At 35.0% G+C, this 17,470-nt stretch overlaps 3 protein-coding genes across 3 annotated transcripts; 1 reads left to right on the plus strand and 2 right to left on the minus strand.

Moving 5' to 3' along the window:
• Nucleotides 1-67: 67 nt before the first annotated feature.
• Nucleotides 68-4,131, minus strand: LOC106180511 (replication factor C subunit 3). Its single transcript, XM_013564520.2, has 8 exons — nt 3,930-4,131; nt 3,409-3,614; nt 3,094-3,191; nt 2,651-2,832; nt 2,220-2,356; nt 1,380-1,478; nt 962-1,031; nt 68-456 (listed from the first exon to the last, which is right to left on the minus strand). Exons 1-8 carry the CDS (start codon nt 4,014-4,016, stop codon nt 268-270), a joined length of 1,068 nt encoding a protein of 355 aa, XP_013419974.1. The 5' UTR covers nt 4,017-4,131; the 3' UTR covers nt 68-267.
• A 188-nt stretch (nt 4,132-4,319) lies between these two features.
• LOC106180483 (RWD domain-containing protein 2B) lies at nt 4,320-6,142 on the plus strand. Its single transcript, XM_013564477.2, has 2 exons — nt 4,320-4,655; nt 4,996-6,142. The coding sequence occupies exons 1-2, from the start codon at nt 4,434-4,436 to the stop codon at nt 5,686-5,688; spliced, it is 915 nt and encodes a 304-aa protein (XP_013419931.2). The 5' UTR covers nt 4,320-4,433; the 3' UTR covers nt 5,689-6,142.
• Nucleotides 6,143-9,338: 3,196 nt separating this feature from the next.
• Nucleotides 9,339-17,369, minus strand: LOC106180497 (ras-related protein Rab-30). Its single transcript, XM_013564493.3, has 5 exons — nt 17,089-17,369; nt 16,585-16,711; nt 12,756-12,839; nt 12,284-12,467; nt 9,339-12,062 (listed from the first exon to the last, which is right to left on the minus strand). Exons 2-5 carry the CDS (start codon nt 16,669-16,671, stop codon nt 11,794-11,796), a joined length of 624 nt encoding a protein of 207 aa, XP_013419947.1. The 5' UTR covers nt 16,672-16,711; nt 17,089-17,369; the 3' UTR covers nt 9,339-11,793.
• Nucleotides 17,370-17,470: the final 101 nt, after the last annotated feature.

A 17,470-nucleotide genomic window follows, 5' to 3' on the forward strand; every position in this document is an offset into this window, starting at 1 on the left:
GAGTTCAAAACCCAAATGTCCAGGTCTAAGAAGACGGCAACAAAACATTCAGAACGAGTTCCCAATATTTCACCTCCAAATAGTTCTTTACTTTATTATCATATAAAATGACACCACCAATCAGTGAGTCAGCAGATATGTCACTGATAGTTAAAAACCGTTCATGGTTTTTCATTTATCAACTCCACTGCCATCAAAGCTTGTGAAAAAAATACATAAATCAACAATTGAATCCCAAAGTTTAGAGTTTGCCAACGCAAAGCAGCATCAAAAGAAATCGGCCATTCCTTCCTCAAGAAACTGTTTGTATATTGCCATGAATTTGGCCACAAAAGCCTCCAAGTGAAATATGGCCTTTTGTCCCAACTGCAGTCTGTGTTCATAATAGGCGGCAACCTGTGTGACGTCCGCCTTCAGCTGACCATCGCAACTACCCACCAGTTCCTTCACCAAACCCTAAATGATAACAAAAAATATGCTGTACTATCAGGATCATACTGCAGATTTGACTGTAACTGCTAAAAATCTTATCCAAAGAATTTCTCCCACAATTCATGTGTAGATTTACGTGTGTAGGAGGTTCAATAACCACTGTAAAAACTTTTCTGGATCCATCCCAACACTAGAATACTGGCTTTCAAAGTCTTTGGTCCTCAGGGGACAGGCACTTCACATTAAGGCCAGACAAGAGTAGTAAGTTGATTATGGAGAGTGACAATCTATTACATTTTGTTGAACTCTGATGATAGCCACACATTGCGATGCTTAAAATTACAGACCTCTTTTATTATTATTATTATTATTATTATTATTATTATTATTATCACTTATAAAATATTATTATTACTTTTTACATGGACTAATTGCTAGTGTGACAAGGTATAACATTCATGTTTTACTCCCATAGATACCATGAAGTTTTACTCAGAGTGAAACAGCATAATTGTTTGAGTAAACTTACTTTTATAATCACATCAGGTGGAATGCAGTGGGTGAGCAGCTCATATAACCGCCCTCGTATTTCAAGTAATCTGGAAAAACAATCTATCCTAATAGCCTTGATAGTCATTGAAAAGGAAATGAATGTGCAGTTTGTTAAGTTAGAAAAAAATCATTTTGCCTGACTGGAAAAGAAACTAACCCCCCCCCCATTACAATCTTGAGTACTAGATCTTGTTAAAATATTTCTGGTTAAACCTTAAAACAACACGTACAAGCTAAACAAATATTTATTTTCAAATCTTTATTTTTGGCAATATGCTAAATTAACCTATGAATTCCAGCCTATCAATAGCACAATTTTGATTTTTTTTTTTATTTTGAAAAACAAACAAAGAGAGAAAAAACACTTTAAAGTACACATTGCCAACATTACCTACCTCTTCGGTGTTTGCTGTTGTACGATGAGGTTGGCCGTCTCCCGTAGGAATATCTCCCAGTCAGCCTCCACCACAGGCTGGTCAGCACTGAATGGGTACCTGAAGAAATAAAAGGAGTAGTTTATTATCAAAGGTATACTATGAGCCTTTGACAATATCCCACAGTCATGTTTTTATCTCTATATATCATGAAAACTATTCATCTTTTACACGTAAAAAAGAATCTGTTGTCCATCTTTTTTTCTGAAATGTCAAGAAGATATGACAGTCTAAATGAATCTGGATTAAATTAAAACGAAGTTATTAAATTAGAAATGGTATAATAAAACAATGAATATTAGTTCGGGGGCAGGCTGACAAATCAATTGTGATTAGGAGAAAATTGTTTTTGTCAAAAAATTTAAGGATCCATGCAAAATTTCCATAGAGAAAACCTTTAAATAAAATCCTACTAGAAATCATCATTTGGATTTTGGGGGACCTTTGTTAGAAAGTGAGGGTTTCATCGTTTTCTGCTAACATATGATAAACTAGCCACCTAAATACATGTATCTATGTAATAATATGAGAATTGTAATATGAGTAATAAACACAGTCAACATTTACACAGCATACGGAATGAAGTCACAGAAAATATGGCAACAGTTGAAAAAATATTGTCTTCCCTTCTACTCTATACAATGCTCAACAAACAGAAATATCAGAACTTGAAAGAGGTGTTCATATAGAATGAAAGGCTATACTAACGGAAATTGGACAACAGAATTCAACATGAGATTACTTACTGTTGTACTTTGCTGTCAGACATAGGGTGTGTACTGGGTAAATGAGACTACTTACTGTTGAACTTTGCAGGCCTCACACATTAGAAGTGCTTTCCTGAGGTTTCTATTACTCTTCTCGGCAATCTTCCTGGCTAACTCACTGGGAAGTGTCAGGCCTTCTTTCTTACAGGTGCTCTGTAGTATCTGTACCACCTGAAATATTTACTGGCACCAGTAAATCAACTGCATAAATTCTACATGTGACTTTATTACTGAAATTTTGATGATTATAAATTAAGCCGCATAACTTCTTATTAAAAAATTAGAAAAAGAAGAAAAATTCATATACAAGCCTTTCCTTTCATACAGGATCCGAATCAGTTTGCACCAACTGTTGAAACTTTAAAAACTCAGAATAATGCACTTGATGCAGAATCTTCTTAAATACAAGTAATGACACACCACTATGAAAAAATATCTTTTAGAAAGTTTATTTTAAAATCTCACTTCTTCTACAGTGGGTGCTGGGACCCTGATCCCCAAGCACCTGCTCCTGATGGCTGGAATCACTTTACTGGTGGAATTACAGCACAGGATCAGCCTACAGGTGGCCATGTACTTCTCCATAGTGCGTCTCAAGGCATGCTGGGCATCCTTGCTGAGACGGTCTACCTCAGTCAATACGACAACTGAAGTAAAAAGATATCAAAATTGTTGAATCACCTGTAAAGGTGTGCAAAATAAAACTAAATCTATTTGAAATTATTATTGTGACTACAATGAAGCCTTGACTTAGGGATCATCCACAAATCAAAGTGGAAATGGAAAGATGATTTCAAATATATCTATCCAGATTCAGTTTTAATTTGTACATGTACATATGAGTTATGTGCAATATGCATCATTCAATGAAACAAAATATCAATTTGTTATATAAAGTTCCAGTGCACCTTTGAAGTCTCTCTGAGTGGAGGTCTCCAGCTGATGGGACTGGGCCACTGTCTTGAGGAGTTCCTGGATGACAACACGGTCATTGTGTCCTACATCACTGAAATTGATGAGTTTTATACATTGTAAAAACACTTTAAAACAATCATAATAGTTATGCAATACAAATATAATATATGAAGAAAACAAGCTCACATAAAAAATGTCTATGCCATGGCATTTTTAAATGTATTAAATATTAAATGACACAGCAGAGATACTAGGTAAATGTTAACATTAGTATGAATTAAACCACCCTCTCAAAATCATTGCCATACCTGGGATTCACTTCAATGTGATAATTACTGGCAACTGTGGAGATTTCTAACTTCTTCTTGGAAGGAGTGGTGAAGCTGTGGTGTTCTATCCTGAGCTTTTCCACACTAGACCCATACAGCTCCCGCAGCAGACACATGATACGCGTCTTCTTGCCCGCCCCTGAGGGGCCGTAGATTAACAGGTGGGGAAAGTCACCATCTTGAACCTAGGCAACATAAATATTATATTCTGTCATACTGTGTAGGTAAGGCTTCACTTTCAATCCTGCATCACAAAGTCTTAACCTCAGTCATTTACAGTAAATGCTTTATTTTTCACATGAGCTGAAGTACATCATGTACATGTATATAGTATATTATACAGTATGTAATTTTGTCAATAAACCTAATATTTCCCCAATTATTAATGATAATACGGTTATCAATCTCTCGGTGTCTTTTGCAAAACCATATCAGAAACAGTAAATAGAGTCTACACTGTAAATGTGTAGACATGTTTAGTTGTGGACAGCAATAATTACCAGTTTTTTCAGCAATACAGCTTGCGATTTGTGATAGTCTAACTTTCCTAGTGTGGTTGGCCGATGCTTATCTACCCAGAGACTCATCTCCTTGCTTGGAATACTTTGCTATATCAAGTCCACTATTTCAACTCTAAGTTAACTCCGTTTTACATTAGTTTAGATACTAATTTTCGCGGGAGCTCTGTCTCTGACGTCACATAACATGGTTTGTTCCACGTTCAATTCCCCTCCAACTTATTTTAGTTTTATTGTCTGCATTTATCATTTTTTAATTATAAAAAAGTTACATTATGTAAAATATATGTTTTTATATAAACATGGTAATAAATTATCCCTAAAAAGTGGCTTTACTGTTGGAATATATGGGGGCACTAAACTACGGGACGAGTCTGATAAATGACACAATTAGGGATTCCACGTCCAGCACTGTGCACCCTTCATACTAACTTTACATAATGTGATGTACCAGATGTGCAGTTTTTTCTCTTGGAGAATCCCACAATGGAGGAAGAGGTATCAGTTGAACTTGTTCGTGAGATGTTAGAGCTTCAGTGTGCAGAGGTGGAGCTAATGCAAAGTATGTACTCTAACCCAGGAGAGTTTGTTTTGGACGATCCTTATGTCACCGATCACATCAAGCAATTTCTGGATGGTGACACTGACTACACAGATTTTCATGACCGAATCAGCTTTACATTAAAGTTGAAGCTTGAAGGGGAAGAGGTGAGCAAAAGCTGCTTTTATGCAATCGTTTATATTTGATCTCCAAACTTGTTTATTTAAAAATGTTAAGGTATTTCATTTTATTTGGCAGTTCTCAGTAGAACACACACCTATCTAGGCATGTAACATGTACTGCCAGTTTTACCTACATCTTTTGTATTTTTTTATAATTAAGATCAAATAAAATTGAATAAAATAAAATAAGTAAAGTTGAATAAAATAAAATAAATAAAATAAAAGTACTATCCTGTAGATCTACAGCATGACTATTCAGACCAGTATCTTTCTTTAGAAAGCTGTAATTATTTCATATTTATTATCAGAACATTATTTATTCCAGGGTAAGGTGTCAGAGCTTGACTTAGTCTGCCGTCTTCCTCATGAATATCCATCCGTTTTACCGGAGGTGTTCACCAGAACCAACTACATATCACGTCAGCAATACAAACAGTTCAGTGAAGACCTACAGGAGTTTATACAAGCCATGGAGGAGGGGGAAATATGCATCTCCAGTATAGTCCAATGGGTCCAAGAAAATTTTAACAACTACATAGAAAAAGAGCCATTTGAGGCCCAAGATTTGGAGAAACAACAAAAAGCAGATCTGCAGGATACTACATTTTCAAGACTGTGGATTTATAGTCATCATATTTTTAGCAAGTTTAAAAGGCATGATATCATAGAGTGGGCCAAGGAGCTGAATCTCACTGGATTCTGTCTTCCAGGCAAACCTGGCATTGTGTGTTTAGAGGGATACGACACGGACATTGAAATATACTGGCACAGATTCAGGAGGCTCAGCTGGAAACGCATCATGATCAAAGAGAAAGAAATTTGTGAGATTGAACAAGGGAAGTCAGTCGGGGAATTGAGAAAGTTTGAAAACTTTGAGGAAAAGAATTTTGTGCCAAGGTCTGGGAAGGGGAGAGAGTATCACATGGACTTGGGGTTGTTTTTTCAGTTTCTAGAGAAACATGATTGTGCCCAAATGTTTCAGGTGTTTTTTGGAGTAGATGGTAAAAGTGATAGATGACAAATGTTTTAAATTAGGCAATTGCTCATAAATATTTATATATCTACATATTTTGTACTGGCCAGGCTATGTGTAGAAATTTAAGATAAATGAACATTTGAATTCCTTTTTAATGTCTAGTCATATTTTAGAAAGATTGTGTTAGGTGAGATGGGGGCATTTGCTAAATTGTGTTAGTTGAGATGGGGGCATTTGCGAAACAGAGTTGCTGCCTTTGTAGACAATAGATCTTAAAAAATTTATAGTTCGTTTTTATAATGCATTAAAAAGCAATAACATTGTTACAGTGATGTTTATTATTATTGAAGGTGATGGTTCCCAGTAGATATAAAACCAAGCATTTTTATTAGAAGTAAATGATCTCTATTATCACCAGGGCAATAAGACTGTTGAGTTTGTCTGTTAGTTCAGTTGTTATTTCAATTTTAACAATAATAAACTATTTATTATTTAACTACTGAAGTTCTTATAATATTTATTGAAATCTTGTTTTTACGAGTTCACCAACTTTCTTACCAAAACTGTGGCTGAGGAGGACTACTTCAGGTATTGATATCTCAACACAAAAGGCAGTTTTCAATCTGAACACAGATCAATTTATTTTTACATTGTAAAGCAACAATAAATATCACCAGTTTATAAATCATCAATAACAAATGGTACAAACTTATCTAAAACTTTCACATAAACGTACAGATATGCTAGCAAGTAAAATCGTTTACATATATATATATGCAAAGAAAAAATACATGTTTAAAAACTTACAGTACAAATATGTCTAACATTTCAAAACAGCCTGAAGCATAAAAACTAAGAGATATGATTGGCATTGTGACTCCTACATGTCCAGCAACACATGGCAAATGTCCCTTCTTGGGGACGTTTATAACTTGGCTATGAAGCTAGCACAGTGAGTAGTCCGGTTGCTTAGGGCAAAAAAATGGCCAAATCGTGACACGGCGGATAAAAGCACCAAATTTTGCATGTGGGTACCTTTTGACATACTAAATCAAATTAGAGCCGTAGCCCACGGAAAAAAATTACCGTTTGGCCAAAAAATCCAAAATGGCCGCCAATTTGTGAAATTCTGTAGAAATATATACATACCTATGTTGATTTTTATCAAATTAAGTATTTTCTCAATGTTTTCCACATCCTTATTACCCATATTATGCATATGTGTCAGATAACAAAGTAGTGTCCTTGGACTTTTTGAAAAATCCAAGATGGCCGCCATATGGCATAGAAATATTAGACCTTGTACACAGGTTTTCAACTAACTAATGCCAACTAGGAAGATGCATTGCCCACTATCTAATTGTTTCTTATTACACAAATAATATATTTGTGGTGAGTAACTAACCTTTATTCTCAGGCATTTCGAGAAAAATCCAAGATGGCCGCCATATCAAAAGAATACTAGTATACACAAAGGGCTTCTTCTGCCATGGAGATATAATATTAATTGATAAATTAGGTTTGTTTCTGAGTATTTTCCACATCTTTTTAATTCACATAATATATATATATATATATATATATATATATATATATATATATATATATATATATATATATATGATGAGAATGTTATGTGTATCCTTTTTGAAAAGAAAAAACAAAATGGCTGCCATTAGCCATAGAAGGTGGGGTTCAGTTAATACCTGCGGGAGATAGGCTTACATATAAAATGAAGCTGAATTCAGTTGTTATTCTGTTTTTTTTAGTATTATTATCCCTTGATACATATCTGTTAGGTAATTAATGTCCATATTTTATCATTTTGAGGAAATCCAAGATGGCCTTTTTTCCCCATAGGAAAACTGGTGCCCTAGATTTTATAGGCACTTCTAAGGCAAATGAGGGTAATCATGATATTTTGTCAAAATACCTAAGGGTATACATTTGTTACCCACCAGATAGATATCTCAAAGTCCAAAAAGAATGTGGGAAATACCGAGAAACAAAATTAATTTTACATTGAACCCAATGTCTCTCTGGCAGTAGTTGAATGTACTATTCCTATTGTGAATTACAGCAATCTTGAATTTTCTCAAATGCGCAAGATGTACACTTGCTACACACCAGATTTATATAGAGTAAGGTTAATAAGGATGTCAACATGTTTGAACATCAAACGGCTTTATTTCATGTTGGAATCAATGCCTGAACTGTTCCATTAATTGACACCTCTTTGCATTTGAATGATATATTCCTATGACAACTGGCAGCTATCTTGGGTTTTCTCCGAATAATACTCAAGGATACATACACTTTCTACACACACGGAGTCTTTCATAAGGATAAATAGGATATACAAACATTTCAAAATGATCTTAAATTAACTACATTTAAATTGTACTCATTGTATCTCTGGCATTATTTGATTATGTGTTCGAATATTCTAATGACAAAAGGCAGACATCTTGAATTATTTCCAGAATACCCAAAGATACACACTTGCTACAGACCAGGTATACATCATAGGAGTAATAATAAATGGAATGAAAAACATAAATTATTTTTAAAACAGACCCATGGTTATGTAATTGTATAATAAACCATATGCCTCTCTAGCAGCAATTGAAACCCACCCATTTGTATTCCTATGTCAAATTGTAGCTATCTTGGATTTTCTCAGAATATCCAAGGACGTACACTGTTTACCCACCAGATATATATCATAGGGCTAATACGGATGGGCAAAACATGATAAGCAAACGCAATTTCACCTTGGTAGTAGATGAAAAGCCATGGATGTGCAGTTGTTATTCCAGTAGTATTCCTATGGCCAATGACGGCCATCTTGGATTTTCTCAAAATGATCAAATATGCACATTTATTACCTGCTAGATATGTATCACAGTGTAATAATTATGTGTAAAACACTAAAGAAAATAAACTGAATTTGAAAGTGAATTAGCTGGCATTAGTTCCAATCCTTTGTAACACTAGAAGTATTCCTATGACATATGGCGGCCATCTTGGATTTTCTCAAAATGCCCAGGAATACATGTTAGTTACTCACCACATACATATTGTGTGGGTGGAAAGGATGTGGGAAACACCCAGAAACAAACTTAATTTAATAGTTGAAAATTAATCTTTCCAGTTGCCATTAGTTGAATCCCCCGTATACTAGAATTACTGTGTCACATGGCAGCCATCTTGGATTTTCCGAAATGTCCAAGAACACTTTATAGTTACTCACCACAAACATATTATGTGGGTAACAAAAATCTGAGAAACAGACTTTATTTGATAGTGGACAACGTATCTTTCTAGCTGGTATTAGTTGTGCACTAGTATTCCTATGGCTGTTTCTATGGCATATGACAACCATCTTGGATTTTTTCAAAAAGTCCAAGGGAACTTGTTTGCTATCTGACATATATAAATAAAATGGGTCATAAGGGTGTGGAAAACTCTGAGAAAATAATTTATTTAATAAAAATCAACATAGGTATGTAAACATTTCTATAGAATTCCATAAATTGGCGGCCATTTTGGAATTTTTGGCCAAACGGTAATTTTTTTCCGTGGGCTACGGCTCTAATTTGATTTAGTATGTCAAAAGGTACCCACATGCAAAATTTAGTGCTTTTATCCGCCGTGTCACGATTTTTTCCTTAAGCCACCGGACTAGAGCTTGCACCTTGTAATGTTAATATTATCATTTTATCATACTTTTCTTTTCAAATAGTAAGAGACTCATATTACGTAATAACTCGAAATGAATAGAACCCATAATGCTCATTTTAAACCTGACCATTTTCTGGTGTCCGATAAATCTGTCACAATTATATATTATGAATATAAATGAAATCAACTCTGCATATATAAATCAAAAACAAAGCACAAAAATAAAACATATTGCACTCCAAACTAGCACAAAGATTGTTTGCATTAACAAAAATAGAAAGCTCACTCTCAACACTTTTTTTCCCTTCACAACATGTCCAATTCAGTCCCTTAGTTCTGACAGTGGGTAGAGAATGATTCCAAATTTGGGAGCAGGCAAAGGATCTGTTAGCCCCAGTTATAGACTAACAACAATAACTCAGGCTTACCTACCATATGTGTTGGAACTCCACAAAAATCATTCAATACAGGGTGTTGTGTGTTTAATGCAGCCTGTTTGTTTATCCAAGAAGCTTTAAATCTCTAACCAAACCAGTCTTAAGTCAAATTGGTCCATGCCCAAAACAAAAATGCATGCAAGAAATAAAGTTTTTGCAAGATCAATTAAGCAACACCACTATTTTCCACTATGTCAATATGCAAACTAAAAACTGACTTGCACAAATTTTTCTGCTCCTGCAGCATTTTACAAACACTTAATAAAGAACATGGCACAAAAATATAAACAACAATAAGTTTCATCAAGTTCTAAAACTGAAGACTGATAGTTCTGGTTGGAAGCAGTATGTCACTGTTAAATCATACAGGCAATAACAGGCATTAAGATTTATCCCTCGAAACATATAGACCATGAAATTGAATGTGTTATAACCTGTAATAAAAATACATGAAAAGCCATGTAAATATTACGTGTTTGAAGTCTCTTGAATATATAGTACTCAAATTGTTATCATTTTGTTACAATGAGGTAAATAATACATGAACAAACCATAGAAAACATTTTGCAGAGATCACTGACAAGGGTTTCAATTAAAAAAATGTTTTTCTAGACAATTAATAATTGACATATGTTTTTCAAATTGATAAACAAATAAAAAATTACACTACTTATTTGACCTATAAAAAGACCCCATGCTTCGGCCTTTACTCTGGGGATAAATATTGAAAAAGACAAACCATCCTGGCAGAGGGAGGTTCTGGTGCACTCTGTCTCTGTCAGTTTTCTCAAAAATTCTGATTTTGAAAAATCACAGCAAAAGCAGATGCCTTTCTGCCTCAACCCCAATGACTATATATATATATAAATATATATATATCCAAAACATAGAACAGATTCTGCATGATTGTGCGAAGTTTATCTGACAAGTACCGAGAGGAGATTCTGAATACTTTACTGTCTATCAGATATATGTAAGCAACAGACACCCAATTAAAATGGTTTCCATACAGTAAATAAAAGCACCTTGACAGAAAGCTACACAATATAACTTATCACAGATCTCCACTTGTAAAGTTGGCAGGAGTGGAAATAACTAAAACCTGCATGATATCATCTACCCTCATGATCTAATTTTCCCTGTATTATAGTAAGCATCACAATTGTTAAAACTGGCTGAGAGTTATCATTACCATGTTTTAAACATTGCTGGAGCTTTTACTACTGAAGTGATGCTATAGGTTCTGTAAATAAATGTAACAAATGTTTGATGTGAAGAAAAAGTTTATGAAGTTGGTGTACATGGGACCATGATTTCAGACTCCACCCCTACCCCTCCCAACAAGGTCATCCCTTTAAAAGTTTTGGGGTTGGTGTCTTTTTCCTCTCTTTATGAACATTTTCTTATTAAATGCCTAAAAGTAATTTTAAAATTCTTAACCCCTTGATAATTCTCCTAAAACTGTTAAAAGAAATTTGAATTCTTATAACACTCTATGGACTACAAATGCTTTCTCCTCACACAATTGACAAGAGGCTTTTCATCATATATAAATGCCTTCGCGACAATGAACACAGTTATTCCACCTGAAACAACCTGTTCTATTCTGTTCGCCATACCAGCAGCATATATCTACCTGTCTGCTGTATTGATATCATACCACTGTAGAAATATGTGGTAACTTTACGTCCTAAAATACAGTAAAAAGCCATACAACATGTACACATTAATACATGTACCACAAGATTCACATACTAGCACATGTAGAATGTGGAACAAATATTCACAAAATATACAAAAAGCCACTCTCATAGGATGCTACCCCTCACCCCACCCCTTTAGGCATACAAGCAACCTGTGATATGACGGAAGAGAGTTCTCCCCATGTTTGCCTCCCACGTTCTGTATCATTATCTGTAATGTGATGCTCACATTTTAACTCTAGGTCCTTTTTGCAGAATCCCCCCCCCCAAGACTCATAGCCTCATGGACAGTCACAGCATCAGTATAACTAAATTAAACCTAATTAATTTAATTTGCAGCAGGAGAGCCCTCCTACAGGGGAAGAACCTCCGTTAGGCATTCCCACTTTACCGGAGGTACTGTCTTGTCTTGGGCGTAAGAAGTTTTCCTTAGCTTGCTTTGTGAGCTCCACAGCAATTTCTGTAAAAAGTCTGTCCACGTTTTCTGCCTCCTTGGCGGAGGTCTCTAAGTATCGCATACTGTGTTGCTTGGCGAAGTGTTCGCCAATTTCTGCAGGGATTTCTCTGTGTAAAAGTCTGTCACTTTTGTTACCTACGGAAGACAAAAAAAAAAAAAAAAAAAAATTAAATATTTTAACTTTACCACACTGGAGATTAAAAAGCTAGAAAATAACCAGAAAATGTCTGTGAATATCTAGTGAAAAAACTTCTCTCTGCAGCATGGTAGAGGGTACCTCCACCTTCATTACTAGTCTAAGAACGGTTTCTAATTTATGAAATCGCAATGCCCAGCCCCATTTTCAAATCACTCACCTACAAGATATGTCAATACTTTTGAGCTTGCGTAGGTATCAATTTCTTTAATCCAGTTTGGAAGACAGTCAAATGTGGGTTGGCATGTGATATCATAGACCAGTATGAGAGCGTTGGCAGAGCGGTAGTAGCTCTGGGTTATACAGCGGAACCTCTCTTGGCCTGCAGTGTCCCAGATCTGAAGCTGAGAGCCAATAACATAAATATCTGCACTGAACTAGTGGTTTTTGTAACATAGAAATGACAACTATTTGGTTGCATTTAACAAAGTTTTCTAAATATGAAATGCAGATTTTAATTGGATGTACCTAAAATATTCTTTTGTCCTTTAAAAATTTACTTAAAAAGTATCAATTTTAGCAATCATCACATTTAGTTTTAGTTTCAACAAAGTAGTATTTATAATTTAGCATAACAGTGACCTTTGCCTATTCTTTTTTGGTATAAGAAGACCCTGACATTGTGCACCAACCTTGACCTTGTCTCCATCAACTTCCACAGTCTTGATCATAAAATCTACGCCAATGGTGGCACCCTGTCCTGGAGGGAAAAGGCCCTAAAATTTGAATTGGAATCTATTAATATGCTACAGGTCAAATAAGGGGAACAATATCACAATTGAACTTCTATGTACCAGACCTTTAAAACAAAGGTGAACTGCTTGATGCTTATAAAATATGCATAAATCTTTGCATGTTTTATTGGTATCAAGGATGTTCAAAAGACATTACATTTTACTTTGCATAGATAGGTAAACAAGTAGATAATGACAGAAAATTACTGCCCAGAGTTTTGACTATATCCGTGGTTACATATATATATGTTGATATTGTCTGTGGTTTAGTGAGAGCACAGTATTCATGTCTGATAGCATGAGAGTTGTGAATATAAATATTTTGGTTTATACATTAAGAGAATCTTTATCTAGCCATCAGATCCATCCTGTCTCCAGATAACATGTATTTAAGAGGGTCATTGTCTGGACAGGAGAGAACAATGTCCTAAAACACTCTGCACCAAGAAATCAAATCTAGTACAAGTATTTCCAACACAACTTTACAGAAATTTTGATTACACATTTTCAGGTACATGTATAAGCAAAATATGCATGCTAAAATAATAATAACATTTATAGTAAGCCAACAAGCCTGGCTATCTCCTTTAAAAAAAAAAGAAAAAAAAATGGCCACACAAGCACATACACACATGCACGCACGCACACACACACACACACACACACACACACACACACACACACACACTCTATAATCTGACTTAATATAAATCACACTGACTATCATGTCTTTTGCAAAATGAATCACTGATCTGCTAAAAAAATTGACTCTAATTCCTACTCCTACTGGTGATATGCAATGATATTGATCCTCTCCAAATGGCCACATGCATATGTTTTCTTAACCAGGAACAGTCTGGTAGTACTGTCCCCATAGGAATCATTACACAGTGTGGAAAACAGACAAAATTCTGGATCTTCTAAACAGGTTATTTTTTTGTTTTTCTGGTCTAATAATAATCATCATCTCTTTTTCAATATTCCGTTTCATCCCAGTTCCAATGAGTAATGCTCTGCTTATCAAACAAAACAAAGAGACAAAAATCAATAGTTATCCCCACTTTTAGCAACACTAATGGATTTTGTCTGGGTTCTGAACAGTTGGGTTATACTGACACTTCTGTTGAGACTGAATACCAGCTAGATATGTATATACTTTTATACTAAGAGCTACGAGGGTGTCACTATGGAATCCTGTATCACCAAAACCACAGCTGAAAATATCCTTGATATCAGTATTTATTGGAGCTATGTTAATTGTTTCACAGAACACAGACATGGTTTGTTCTTAAACCTAAATCCACTGGTAATATAAATAATTAACTTTTTCTGTTCAAATATGATGAACCTCTATGATAATGCACAATGGCATCATAGGCATTTTCATTCAACAACAATTAACATTGTAGCAGGCAGAAGTGCCACATGTACATAACAGTTTATCATGTGTTTTACAATAGATGCCTGAAAACAAAGTACTAGTACTTATGGTAAGAAATCCTTGAAATGTGAGGGCTGTTAACCGTAGTTATTCAAAATGTGTATGTTATACATTCATTACTTATCATGGTGCTGGCAGCAGAATACAAAACAGAGTGCAAAACTGAATACCAAGGATATTAACGGTGAAAGAAAAAAATGCATGCATAAATACATACAGTGAGTGGGTTATGCTATTACATTAGCTTGATGGCAGAAATGCTATCATCAATGACCAATTTTTTTTTACTGAACTGCGTATTGGTGTCCATGCATGGGAAATGCAATTACCACGTTGAATACACTTTATCTTAATAGGATCTATAAAATGATTGTTCCAATTTAGTTAAGATAGAGAAAAAGTGATGGCATTTTAACAGCTTTGAATCTAGACATATAAAACCACTTCAACTGATGATTTGTTGCATGCAGCATAGCATGTTCACCTATATATTTCAGCAATGGATTGGAATAATTTTGTTTGGCTATTAAATAATGAGCATATTTGCATTTTTTCGCTGATTTTGGTAGAAAATTTTAATTTGCAATTCTGGGTACAATACTTTTTGGTAACAAGGCTAAATCAAAAGTGAAGACAAAAATACTATAGCCCATCAAAATAAAGCAATAAAAAATCACACCACTTGTTAAATATTCCACAAGGATTGGCAATCAATTCAGGGAATCTACTTGATAGCAATAATCTTAAAATTATTACCACTGCAACTAGTCTAAATTCTACAGGGGAAAATCTCAGGGGTGTACTTATAAGTAGGAGCTAGTCGGCATCAGCAAGAATTGTATTGGGTCAGGGTGTTTCTGGTCTACATCTGTAGACTCAGTGGTATTGATCTGTGTCTCAAATGTAGAGTAATGCTTTGTGTGTGCTGGGTTATGCTCCTTGTATGTCATACAGTGAAAACTTGAAAATTTATTCCGTCTTGAAAATTTTGTCAGAAAACCGTTCTCCACCTCCACAATTTGAAAATTTTGTCAAACTTGAAAACGGGCCTCTCCATAATGTTTAAGGTGACAAAATTTGGGTTTGTTGGATTCGTGCATTTAAAAATACTAATAAATTTTTTAAGCGATGGAAATTTCATGTTTTTAGCACAATACATCCCAGTGTTGTGGTAAAGTTTACCAGAGGTTTAATACACACAACACAGATACAGTACATGTACACAACACCTGGGTATAAAGTATACTACTAATTTGTTTTATCACTTAACAAATGGCCATGAATAAATTTGCTTTAATCAATACTAAAAGAAATTAAAGGCCATTTTGGCAAGAAATCGGTCAAAGCACTTGTAATGAACCTTTTTTTATATACATATGGAATGAATGTGCTAAATTTAGAAAATTTAGTACGCTTAATTCAAGCGTTTTTGACTTACTTCGCAGATATTTGCAAACCAGATTGTTCATATCAGAAATTTACCAGAATTGTTTAGCCTTTACCCTGACCTGATTTTTATTCTGGTTTATTAGTAAAAAGAGTGAAGAACCTGTCACTAAAAAATAATTATCAATGATGTTGAGGCATACATGTACTAGAGCTAGTCAGCTAGAGAGACTATGCTTGAACCCATTCTACTGGTACACTTATGGAGAACAATAAGCAATATTTGCCTGAATCCATCAAGGGTTGAAAGGAAGATTCATTTTTTTTTATCAAGTGTTTAATGAGCCCAAGAACTCTGTCACTCTTGAGTGGTGCTATGAGTTTACTGCAGTATATCCATTTTAACCAGGCATACTCATTAACACCAATGCAAAATTTGCTAAGAGCTGCTACATATATTGCAGGTGGTGAAATATACAGTATATCCTCCAATAGATGAAAGCAGGTACAAGTGGTGTAGCCCCAGACCTGTTCCAAACAAAATATTTAATGTATTCCCCCACCCTCTCTCACTAGAAGAAAAGACACACACACACACATAGCTACTATATGGCTGTGAACACTGTGACTCACAAAAGCAAAATATGACATCATCCTCAGTTTTAAGTATTTTCTTTGCAACTTAATTTTCTATTCAACATTTAAATTATATTACACAGCTTATATTATGTGACTGGCCAAAAACGGTAATATTCCATAATTCCAATGTGTGTGTGTGTGTGTGTGTGTGTGTGTGTGTGTGATTGCATGTGTGCATTCACCAGTGTATCATATTATACACCTCTGTTTGCACACACCAATGCAAGTGCACATATTTAACTTCTAATAGTAATTTATTACCTGAGTAAACCGTCTGACCAAACATGTCTTTCCAACTCCAGCATTGCCAATGAGTACTACCTTAAACAGGTATTTGTAGTCTTCCATTCCTTAAAGCTATGTGGACACTGGCCAAGACATTGGGATCCTGAAAAAAAGGAGAGCTAAGTTTGAGTAGATTTTAAAGTTATTTAATTCAATGGTCAACAATGGTTCAAGAGATGCTTGGTACTTGTTATGTGGATTCCTCTTCGGTCCTGATACAGGGATATAGAAACTGGTCAAGGTTTGATACCGTACCTGAGTATTTTGCAAAAAAATGCATTCTTTATAATTCTTATCTGCAGGCTGTCATTTCCAAAACTTCTATAACCATTTGAATACTAGTACACTGCAAATGCATGGTATAACTGGTGGAAATAAATTTTACAGGGAGCAGCTTTAGTACAGGCACATGAATTGGTTCCCTCAATCTGAATGTTTTAATCTATATTATACTCCCTCTATGCTTTAGTGAAAGCTTACTTGTAAATCACAGCAGTTTTATCGGCGTTCTCCACAAGACTTTGTGCCGCTATGCTTTCATGGTGCTTTACCAATCTTTTCTTGAATTTTGACTGTTTGTTGGTAACAACTTTCTTATATCCTTCAAGAAAGGGTTGACATATGAGTCAGCTCCGTGTATGATCCATGCAGTTGTAAAATCCACGGTGGCAGGACGCTGGTCAATATAAGTATAAAGGTAGGATGTCCGGCTGCAAGTTTATTTTCGGAGTGTCAACACACTGTTCACAACAAATCTGACCTCAGCACTGCGAGCTAAAAATAGAACATGACGTCACGCATTGACAGACCAGCTTGGGCGTTTTCAAAATGCAACTCGATGTGGTTAGACGTCTTCAGGCGA

The sequence above is a fragment of the Lingula anatina genome, chromosome 3, assembly GCF_051362555.1.
Source record: "Lingula anatina isolate TDL-2025a chromosome 3, LinAna3.0, whole genome shotgun sequence".
Lineage (NCBI taxonomy): Eukaryota > Metazoa > Brachiopoda > Lingulata > Lingulida > Lingulidae > Lingula > Lingula anatina.